Source organism: Periplaneta americana, chromosome 9, assembly GCF_040183065.1.
Source record: "Periplaneta americana isolate PAMFEO1 chromosome 9, P.americana_PAMFEO1_priV1, whole genome shotgun sequence".
NCBI lineage: Eukaryota > Metazoa > Arthropoda > Insecta > Blattodea > Blattidae > Periplaneta > Periplaneta americana.
Window position 1 is genome coordinate 15,578,450 of NC_091125.1, and position 12,576 is coordinate 15,591,025.

Sequence of the window (12,576 nt, forward strand, 5' to 3'; positions counted from 1 at the left end):
CAGATTGCCACCTTACATGTGTGATCTAAATCCATAGAGTATGCATGGTCAAAGGTAAAGCGACACATTCGGGAGCATAATGTGACAGGAGACATGTCACTGGCACGGCTTAAAGAACTGACTGTATAGTCTTGACGTCGTGACAACAAAAGACTGGGAAGGATATTGCAACAAAGTGGAAGAAACGGAACAAGAATACTGGGATCGTGATGGGGTTGTGTCGAATGTGATCTATGCCATCATCATTGAAAATCCAAATGATACCAGATGAAGATGATACCAGCGAGCCTGAAGAGAATTTCTCTGAATCAGAACTTGTGCAACCACTATAAGGTAATTCATTATATTAATATTGTTTTTATATTGTATTATATTATTGTATTATACCACTCTTTTAATCTCTCCATACAGGAAATATATGCAGGAGACCGCATGTTTTTTAAACTGACGTTATAACGGTAATATTAGCTATCTACTTCGCTCCAATAGATGACGCAATAGTAAGCACATTCCTATCACATTAATCTCCTGGTTGGAGAACAGTAATATAATTGTTTGAGGTATCTCCAAAGCAAGAAAGAAAAATGAAGAAATTGAGATTAGAAAAGCATGCAAACCATGCAGTGAATCCTCCTCTACCAATGAAATGGCCAGACCAATGAAATCCCAAGTAGTTCGACTAAAATGAACGGGGTCCCCAACATGCACGTTATTTACGTCACACCGATCCCTGACGTATGGACCGGGAAGTGTGTATTGCTTCGAAAGGTAGACGCTTCCAACGTTTTCCTTGACATGCAGATAAGAGAACTGAATGAGAAGTAAGTGCGGACCTAGTTTCATACCGATTTTGTTTTTCACTTATTAAACTTATATCCTATTCTCCTTCATTTAATGTTCTGCATAATTTTCTATACGCTATTTCTATATTCAATTATTTTCCTTGTTCTCTCATTTTACGGACAAGGTAGTGGAATAGTAGAATGTGTATCGTGTCTTCTTTTTCATTGCAGAAAGAGCATATATCTTTTCCCATGTCTCCTCTTCTATTCTTTAACTTAAACATTTCCAATCTCCACCATACTAACCTTCTGTTCTTCCCTGTCGTTAATATATGAAGATATAAGTTTTTCATTTTTCTTAAAAGATTGATTCAAATAGAGAAATATTGTAATTATTATTGCAGAAAAATAACGATTTTTTGTTATATTAAAGATAATGGTTGCAGTGTTGAATTGTTTGAAGTAACAGGAATAATTCGATAAATTATTATTCTAACAAACATTAACTATTGTAACAAAATTTCTATTAAATATATAATTGCACTCTCTACCAAAATGAAAAACTGCAAAGTATTCTTTTGAAACATAATGAGAGAATATATTTGATTTTCATTTTATTATTATTTTTAAATAACTAGTAATAGATCGATTACTGATCAGATTTTTTTTTATTCGACAGATATTGGAGAAAAAAATAGAGTATAAGGGTACAGTACATGAGTTATTCATAGATTTCAAAAAGGCATATGACTCTGTTAAGAGGAAACTTTTATATAATATTCTTATACAAGTTGGTATTCCGAAGAAACTAGTTCGATTAATTAAAATGTATCTCGGTGAAACGTACAGCAGAGTCCGTACAGGCCAATTTCTGTCGGATGCTTTTCCATTTCACTGCGGGCTAAAGCAGGGAGATGCACTATCACCTTTACTTTTTAACTTCGCTCTAGAATAAGCCATTAGGAAAGTTCAGGATAACAGAGAGAGTTTGGAATTGAACGGGTTACATCAGCTTCCTATGTTGGGAGAAAATCCACAAACGATTTGGGAAATTTTACTTGAAGCAAATAAAGCGATAGGTTTGGAAGTAAATCCCGAAAAGATAAAGTATATGTTATGTCTCGTGACAAGAATATTGTATGAAATAGAAATATAAGAATTGGAAATTTATTCTTCGAAGAGGTGGAAAAATTCAAATATCTTGGAGCAACAGTAACAAACATAAATGACACTCGAGGAGAAAATTAAACCCAGAATAAATATGGGATATGTCTGTTATTATTCAGTTGGAAAGTTTTTGTCATCTAGTATGCTGTCAAAATATCTTAAAGTTAGATTTATAAAACAGTTATATTACTGGTTGTTCCTTATGGTTGTGAAACTTGGACTCTCACTTTGAAAGAGGAATAGAGGTTAAGGGTGTTTGAGAATGAGGTGCTTAGGAAAATATTTGGGGCTAAGAGGGATGAAGTTACAGGAGAATGGAGAAAGTTACACGATGCAGACCTGCACGCGTTGTGTTCTTCATCTGACATAATTAGGAACATTAAATCCAGACGTTTGAGATGGGCAGGGCATGTAGCAGAATCCAGAAATGCATATAGAGTGTTAGTTGGGAGGCCGGAGGGAAAAAGACCTTTGGGGAGGCCGAGAGGATAATATTAATCAAATAATTAATAATCAAAACAGGGAACACGGCTAAATGTAATATTATTCACTTAAATCTACTGTCCTAATTTTCTTCTGCGTTATGAAATTAAAGACGAATCTTTTTTTTGTCACCAATATCTTCTTAAAATCTCGGCTACATACTTCAACATAGATAAACGATCATCCAACCAGGAAGGAGGTATTGTGTGGTGAGCACGATTATCTCGAAACCGGAATTCGCTATCTAGCGCAGTCATGTCAACTGATGCCCATATGGGCAAGAACGCGCTTTAGAGCTCAGGAGGAGACAGACGAGAGAGGTAGTATACACCGCTTGGTCGAGCTATATTCAGGGATGGCCAGCACTGATTCAATGGATAAAGGGAAGAGAACTTATTAAAACTATATCCATGTTAATTTGTCTGAGAAGTATAAGTGCATTATAAGATTTTAAGTTTCAATTTTAACGATCATTTTTCACGAGTTTCCTTTTTATTTAAGAGCAATATTTTCTCAACTTTCTACAGAAAGGTGAAATTTTCAGATATGCTTATTTAGTAGCCTTACAGGTACTGAAACAATGTTTTCGTAAATCTAATATATCGTAAATATGTATTACTGAAGATACATATTGAACGTTTTGAAAATACTCACATGGAAAATGTTTGTAAGAAAATGAATTAACAAAGGAACTACTGTTACATCATGAACAAAGATATGTGCCCATGTGTTATAAAAATATCAGCTCTATAGCTTCAGCAGATTTCGAGAAAATAATGTAATATTCTGATGATAGAAATTTGCGCACCAATATCACCTTAAAAGCATAATGCGATAAGAATTTTGTTATGCAATATTAGTTACAGTTCAAACAAGAATAGGCAAAAGAAAAGTGGACCTAAAATTACATGGATGTATTACATTTTAAGCAGAATGCGCGAGAAGTGGCTGGAGGAAGGACATTGGAATAAAAAAAGGAAGATTAGGGAAGAGCTACACAATATTAATTGGGCGCAGGAAGATATTATCAACATTATAAAATCTCAGTTGGTAGAACGATGTAGGGAAACAGGATAATTCCGAGAAAATTCTGAGAAAACTTAGTTTTGTTGACCACAAATACGATTTTGTCATGGACGGAATTCGAATCGGGGTCCGCAGTCATCGTAAGCCAGTGTCTGACAAATATTATTATTTACTTTTAATTGTTGTTTTCTGTTATGAATGTTATGATTAACCATACCTTTATTGTTGTTAGTCTTGATTGTTATTTATTTACTGCAAAAAGACTACAAACACAGATTTTAGTTTAAGTAAAATAATGCAAGACGTGATCTCTCTACATCAGTACCTTATTCGAGACACGAATATATTTATAAAATTCTTACAATCATACTCACATTTTATTGATTTATTTTTCTGTATCGTAAGAGAGGACATTTAGAGACGACTACCCTACAGTAGCACCCATTTTAAGTTGGGGTACACATTCACATAAACACAGTACTTTTACACTTGCTTTCTTAGTGTCGTCCTCCAATCGGAGGCCATTGACCTTTTGTAAGCCCACACTGTTTCGCAAAATAAATACGATACAATAATCTATAGACGTGGCTTTTACTATGCACAGAAACATTACGAAATATAACAAAATACGTACACCCTTTGACACGGAAAGTGGTCACTTTTCAGAGACTGAGTCCCACCTCGGAATAGCTCAGAAATCATCGTGTGCGATGTGATCACCCGCGTGCGTTTTACAAAAGAGATTCAAACCTCGGTCTTTGAAACGAGAAGTAAGAGTTCTACCGGTAAGACACAGAGGTACCGTAGGGAATATGTCGTTTCGTGACATACAGATACGTCGCTGTTACGACTTACCTTCATCTTCGGACCTCGATGCTTAATATTTCGCCGTGTGAATCTCGCGTTAACTCGAACAACACTTAGCCAAATTCACGCTACAGTACCTCATTTTTTTTAAATGTGACATTGTTTTTAGTTCATGTTTGAATTCAGCTTATGGTATTCCTTGTGTTTAAAACAATTTTAGATAAGGGCGCAAATACTCATAGCAGCTGGCGCGCCCGTTTTTAAATCCCATTAACTAATTTCACGCTAGAGGAGAGCGACTATTTTCCGTGTCAAAGAATGTATATAAGTTGTTTTTGTTTCCTCCAGTGCCCTTTATTACTCATACAAATATTTGTATAGTAAAATCATTGAATTAATGACCCAGCTGCAGGCTTTGTTTTGATATACATTTTTTGCCGCATCCATACTTGTAATGTTAAGCGGTGTTGTCACATTTTTGTTATAAGGATTATCTCTAGTTACAATTATTTGTATACCTACATAAATACATTGATTTCTTTAACCGCCATTCACAGTGAATATACTTAAGTTATAAGATGACCTTTAATAAACTGAAACTGAAATTACAATTACTAACCTCTTCTGTCGTCATCGATTAACTACAGATATGACAATGTTTTTATAAACCACAATTCCAAGACACACAGAGATTGTGTGCACTCGATGTGGGTCTCTGGCTTTTCGTCAGCCCACGCGAGTTGTGTGGATATAAAGGGAAAAGTTGAGACAGTGTCGGGTGGAGTTCCCGGGTAGCTCAGTTGGTAAGAGCGCTGGTACGTTCAACTAGAGGTCCCGGGATCGATACCCGGCCCCGGAACAATCTTTCCCTTGAAATTATTCAAATCTGCTTTACAGGGAGCCTTACCTGAAAGACTAGATTTGCATAGTCTAGGTTGCTGTTTCCGAATTTGCTCCCAGAGTATAAATTCAGAGTTTCCGAATTGGCTCCTGGTCTACATTCGAATTGGCTCCGAAACTGCTATTCTGCATCGACCCAGGCTGCATCAACATTTTCCTTCCCAGTTTAGCAGACTTAGCACTTGTTTAAAATAGCTATTGCAGTTGTGCAGTACTTCAACCATTAGCTTCATCTTCTTTACATTTTCGGTAAAAACTTAAATCTTAAAACTTTTTTAAAAACTGCATAGTGTAATATCAGGTTTTATGTATTCTTCCATAACACTTTTAAGAAATTTATCTTTTTCAAGTTATTGTTTGTTTCTGTACTGCTTCTTGCTGTTCAGTTTGGTGTATATGTTATTTTGGATAAAAATTAAAACATCAACAAAGTTAAAAATATTGGGTGAGCGGAATAAAATTGAGAATTAAACTATAAATGGAACTGAACTGGTTGAACTCGTTGCAGCAATGAAACATACCGATGTGTGGATGTAAGTGCGTGACACAACAGCGCCATCTAACTGTGCCTTTGATAGAAACATTTTACACGTCGAAGGGAGCTATTCGAAAGCGAATTGCTTTTCTTGGGACCCAATGCAAAAAAAAAAAAAATGGGGGCCAATCCGGACATCATATTTTCTTCTCGGAGCCAATTCGGATGCAGTCGCTTACGTGGCATTCGTGAATCCGACGCTGACAGGTAGGCCGTCCTGCCTCAGCCCTTGCTACAGCCAGGTCCCTCTTCACGAATGAGTAACCTGATAAGCCTCTGGGGTTCGGACCCCAAGTCCTTCCTGATCAGTTCACAATGATAAGTGGGCCATACTGCCTCATCCCCAGATAGAGCCAGGTCTCATCCGCATGAGAGTAGCCTGATGTGCACCTTCATATATCAACACGGAAACCCGTACTATCTCGAAGACTTCACCCCAGCCTATTTTTGTTACTGCGGTTGATAGATGAAATAAGGGGGTAAGTGGATTGAAACGGGAGTACACCGAGAAAAACCCTCTGCAACGTCTGCTTTATCTACCACAAATTCCATCACGACTTGCCCGGGAATCGAACCCGGGCCGCCTGGACAGAAGGCCAGCGGCCAAAGACGCGGCTTATGCACCGAACACTTTGTGAACATATTTATTTTAATTTACTATCAAACTGTATTAAAGCTACTATTTATTAAAGAATAATATTGGTGTATTATTTCTACGAGAGTAAAAGGAGACGAAGTGTAGATGGATGAGGGGAACGAGGTGAATCACAGTATTGATTATAACAGCTGTAAAATAGAATAAAGAGAATAAAACAATTCGCGGCACCGATAAATTGAGAACAGCGCTGCGAGAAAACGACTAGCGAGCGACTGAGTCAACGAGGAGTAGCGTGCGTGTGACCGGGTTGCAGTCGTACGCCCGCAGACTGTTCGTGACAAGCCTGACATGCTCCATGTGGAGGAGGCTGGAATAGTTAATGGTTGGGAAACAAAATATGGGAAGAGAAACAGAAAGAATAAACGCGAGTAAAGAACATGAAGGAAACTACTTGCGAGTGTCAAGTTGTCTTCAGCGCCATCAATCTTTGTTTCGTGTCAATGCCAAGTTTCCGAAACTTATTCTCCAATCCTCAATCTCTCCTATTCGCCTTTCACTCTGCCCCCATTCGAATACTTCGTCTCCCACTCCTGTGTTTATTCGAAAAAGACTAACATAAGTAAGGACTTTCCTTCTATTCAAACCTCCCTAAACCATCATTTTCAGAAAAAAAAAAAAAAAAAAAAATGTGTGCACTATTTTCACTTACGAATGGAAGAACAAACAGCTACAGCTGCTTCTGGAGCAACTCGTTCTCACTTTGAACAAGATCGATGTGAAACCTTCATAGCGATAGATCCTTCCTGCGCTGAGATTGCTGTTACGCCTCATATTGCTTCATTTGACCCATGTACCAACCCACAAGTTTACATCTTGGCTAAGTAAGCTCTCAACAAGCGTAGGCTATGCCTTCACACTACAAAAATCAATGTCATGAAGATTATATATATATTTTCTAATTATTAGTTTTACGAGATTTGCAGCGTTTATGTCTATTTCTGTTTGTAGATTATTTTCTTGAATCTCATTTTTTTTCACAGTTCCATAGCTCTTTCACTGCAAAACTCAACATTCTCCAATCTTTCTTCTTTTCCGCCATCCTTAAAAGGATACGCATACGATCCATAATATGGATATATTATATATTATATTATATATTACATATTATATCTTAACGTTATATATCATCTCATATCTTCTTCTGTCCCGAACTTCTTTCTCATTCATAATTCCTTTCATTGCATCCTTCAGTAAGCAGTTTCTTCTTCGCTAGTTACCAATCAAATTTATTTTCCTCTTTCTGATCACTTTCAGCATCATTCTTTCTTTCACCTCTCTTTAAGCACATCGTTTCTTATTCAGTCTGTCCATTTGACACACTTCATTCTTCTCCATAACCACATTTCAAATGCTTCTACTCGTTTTTCTTCACTTTGTTGTAATGTCTATGTTTCTGTCTATACAATACCGTATTCCGCAGAATGTATATCACTAGTTTCTTCTTAGTTCTTTTTTTTTTTTTAAAAGCTTCACTTGGTCATTGCTATCCTCCTTTTAACATGCTGGCAGCATTTCTTGTTCTTTTTTGTTCGTTATTTTACGAAGCTTTATCAACTGCTCTGGTTTTCTAGCGTCTGAATGATTTGAAGAAATGCCACGAAATGAGTCCAGAGTCCAGCGCCGAAAGTTATCCAGCATTTGCTCTTAATGGGTTGAAAAAACCTCAGGTAACTTGTCCCAACCAGAATTTATACTCAGGCCCGCTCGTTTCACGGTCAGGCATGCTAACCGTTATTCTATAGCGGTGGACGCAATTCATGTCACTACTTTTAGTACACCCCAAGTATCTGAAGCTGTACACTTGCTCTACTGGCTCATTTGAATTCGCACGTTTACATTCTTTATTTTTCTTTCAATAACTATGGCCTTCGTTTTGTTTGCATTTATCTTCATCCCATACTGTTCACAGCTGTCATTTAGCTCCAGTAGCATATTCCTGAGTGTCATTTCTCTTCTGCTAACAAAGCCATATCTTCAGCAAATCTTATGTATCTTATTCTCCTTCCTCCTACTGTCACCCCTTCCAAGTTCTGAAAACAGTTCTTCACTAAGTCCTTCAAATAGATGTTGGACAGGGTAGGTGATAAAGTACATCCTTGACGTACTCCTCTTCCTATTTCACTTCCTTCTGGCATTTATTCTCCAATCCTGACTTTGATTCGTTTCATATGAAGATTACTGACTATCCACTTCCAACCACACAATTTTCTTTAGGATTCCCATAAGTTTATTTCAATCAACTCTGTCAAAAACTTTTTCTAAATCTACAAATAGTACATACACTTTTTATATTATATAATATATGAAGAGTCCAGGGGAATAACGATCTAAGTCCATTTAAAAAATGAGCTAATGGTGCCATCTGTTAGAGGAGGCCAAGTATTATCTTCTAAATGTAATTTCATTGAAGAAAAGTGATCAGAATCTTGAATATGAGGGGTAAAAATTTTAATTCAAATGGAAGAATGATCAAAGTCCTTCAATTGTATGCAAGATTGATGAAAGTTCTATAATTTTTGTGAGACAAAATAAGGACATGGTTTATTGGCATATTTGAAGGAACCAAGTTTGTATTGGTGTTGAATTAAATTTTGTTACCATTGTTGTTAGTATTTAATCGAAAGACTTGTCACTCGCTTGAATAATATTAAGTAAAGTTGTCAATAATGGAAAATGTAAATGGAAGTAATAGGTCTACCAATCCTGACAACATCAACATCAATTGCAGTGAATGATGATGATGATAATGATGATGATGGTGATAAAATATTTCCACCATCAAATTCAGATGTAAGATGAAAACTGAAAACTTTTAACTTTTTTCCACATCTATTTATGTCAATTCACTATAAACATTGACTGTTTTTCCTTACCAGAAAGTGTAGTTACAATATGTTCAATGGGACATAGTTGTGAAAAACAGTATTATAAGACTCAAAAAGTTTTCTTATATAATTTATTCTATCCCTAATTGAACTGTATTTCTTAATCAATATTAAATTTCAGTATTTCTCAGTTACTGTGTAAATGAGTTTGTAAGATTCAACATTGAATAACATTTGTTTAAGAAAGTGTAACTTTGATCGTTATTTCCCTGGACCATTAATATATTAATTTCTTTGTCGTGAGACTCTACTATATTCTAGAGATGTTTTGGGCTTCCTTTTAACCACTACACTCACATGACGGACTTCGCTGACGATGTGATCAGCAGGATATAGAGCAAACACAGAAACAGAATTTTAATAGGTTACATAACGATGCTGTATTAACTGCGACATTATCTAACATCGATGTAATTTGTGATGGCGAAAAGTTATTTTTGACGAGATGAGTTCGTGAATTCGTCATGATCACCTAATAGTCACCTTAAAGTTGGAGAAAACATCGGAGATAGTCCAATCACGTTATCTGTCCAAAACGGGATTCGAATCTACGCCTGAACGCAGCCGCGGATCAGGAGTCATCTCCTTTCTGCTTAGCTACGCCGATGGCTTTCTAGTCTATATTGAGTTTAATTAAATTATTTATTACCTTACGAATGGGCTAATAACCAGTGGTAATACTGCTATGGGTCATTCAGTATCTCGTGAAACCAAATGAATGCGTGCGCCATAGCTTATAGTAAGAACCTTACGATGGGGGCAAATGAGTTAACTAGCTACAATTGAAAGCGTAACGAGGATGGAAGCTTCTCAGTTCAATTTCTTTTTCCTTTCACCCGCAGGTAGATTTCACTAGATAACGAATGGCCTATACATAATTTGTTTTGAAGTAAATAAAGAAAGAAATGTGTTAGTTCCATATAAATCACTCTGTACAAACAACACGCCACTACAAAACAAATCAAACATCACAAAATTACAAAATATTAATACAATTGCACAAAAATAAATATTCATCAATATCTTATCTCATCGCGAGTGAAGGTTATACTAGGCTCCTATGGTTCCCCCTGAGAAATGATTCTTCGGTAAATTGATAAAAGAAACAAATATGAAACTACAATACAAACATAAAATCACAACATGAACGTAACTCATAGTACAAATACAAAAACAAAACCCAAATAAACACTTTAGAACACACTAAATAAATCCTAGCATTAAGCTGAAGAAAGTACTGATATTTGACCATTTTTTAAAATGAATTTATTTTTTATCAGACAATCTATCAAAGGTAGAGAAGTGATCTTCCATCATATTGTAGATATAACATACATAATTACACAATAAATTTCATCATAGAATGTTGAATAGTGTTTGAGTTATGCGGGAAATGCTTCATCACTGCACAGTGAAATGAATTTTGAAAAAAAAAATAATAATTTTTTTTTTAATCGTAAAAATATTTTCTTTATATAGCAGAAGGACAGTGTTTTACACATACCAATTTTCATTATTGTACAAGATATAGTAATGGAGGAAAAAATTTTGAATATTTCCAAAATTTTACTGCTGTAAGATGTACCTAACCCCTTAAAAGAGAGAAAAAAAAAAGTTAAATATGTTGTCACATAACAAGGACGTTACAGGAGTTTCGGCCAGCTTAATAAAAAAACGTTTTGAAGCAAGAGGCAGTGTCATTGTCTACCATAGTTGTAGTCCGACTAGTGTAACCCGGCCTAGCGAGCTGCTCGTATAGTGATGACGTCTCCCGCTCCATGGCCACGTGAGTATTCGAAAAGTCGAAGGTCTTTTTGTAGTTGGTCGAGCTACAAACACTTCCAATATACACAAAAACTAAACAAATCAAGCTTCCAGGTATAACTCCCTTTAAAGTTGATTTGAATAATTTGGAGGGAAAAATTGTTCCGGGGCCGGGTATCGAACCCGAAACCTTTGGTTAAACATACCAACGTTCTACCAACTGAGCTACCCGGGAACTCTACCAGATACCGATCCGATTTTTCCGTCTATATCCACAGACCTCAAAGTGGGCTGACAACCGTCAAGCAACCAACATTGAATGCACACTAACTCTGTGTGACTTAAATTGTGGTTCGATACCCGGCCCCGGAACAATATTTCCCTCCAAATTATTCGAAAAGTAACACTAATACAGAAAACACGAATATGCACATAATAGAAAAACAAAATTAATACAAAACTCTAACATAATAAATAAATATTCATTACACAATCACTCTTACATTGATTTAGTTAATAATAATAATAAATAATATATAGGTACTAATATTCTTAGGCTATCATAACAACCTAAGTTATTTTCCAACGTTTCAATTTGTTAAAAGAAAGCACTCAAAAGCTGCTACAGGTAGCTGGTCCCAGTAATATTATTATGGTCTTATTTAAAAGCGGATATTTTCCTATATCGGTCGTTTACTTCCTACTATTAATTTATGATTACGATCTGCCCTTCAGTAATATATAGGTAATTCGATCCACTATATCCCTCCACGTTCTGTAGATTTTATCTATTTCTTCCTATTTTATGATCCATCAGCTACTAGAAATTGTCAAGACCAACAAAATAATATCTTTTCCTTCTTTAATATATATAGAAAGAAATAGAAAATGGATGGATTTGAAGGGAGGAGTTAGAAAATATATTGCATATATTTTATATTTCCACACTCTTGGAGGTAGAGCGGACGCGGCAGTGCATAGCGCAGCTGCACACATGCGAGCGTGGAAAGATAAAATGTGTACACTGTTTTTACATTCGCAGAAGGTATAAATAAAATAAAATTCAATGAAATTAGACATTCTACTTGTATAAAAACTATAAGGTTCACTTACTTTATAACTACCTACGGCATGGGCTCCATCGTATATGAAGAGATGGTCATTGCAGTCCAGCTGCAGTAGATCGAAGCGGAGCATGAAGCGCTGAAGAATGGAGTGCGTCTGGAAGGTGATGACGCAGTCCAAGTTCCTCTCATTCTGAGACTGCAACACGGCCCCGTCAATCTTCCTGTACAGCAATGCCAGGAAGTGGTTCTTACATAGAGAAGACATGTGGTCTGCAACAAATAGAAATGGTTTGAGTGCAAATACGAGTACATAATTATTCTTTCACAGGGACAACATTAACTCGTAACATACCGTAACAGTAAGGATGTAAGATAAGATTATTTCATACGGATGACATGATTTGCAAGGACGCAAGCGATGAAATAAATATAAAGGATGTCTCAACAAGAACGCCGGATTTAATTATGTGAATAAATACAACAAAGCAGATAACAGAATGAG

General features: G+C 36.1%; 1 protein-coding gene across 1 annotated transcript in view; it reads right to left on the reverse strand.

Moving 5' to 3' along the window:
• loaf (lost and found) overlaps positions 1 to 12,339 on the reverse strand; it is a 229,330-nt gene extending 216,991 nt beyond the window's left edge. The window contains exon 1 of the mRNA XM_069834436.1: positions 12,121 to 12,339. Coding sequence (XP_069690537.1) covers positions 12,121 to 12,339 — 219 coding nt within the window. The remainder of the gene's footprint in view (positions 1 to 12,120) is intronic.
• Positions 12,340 to 12,576: the final 237 nt, after the last annotated feature.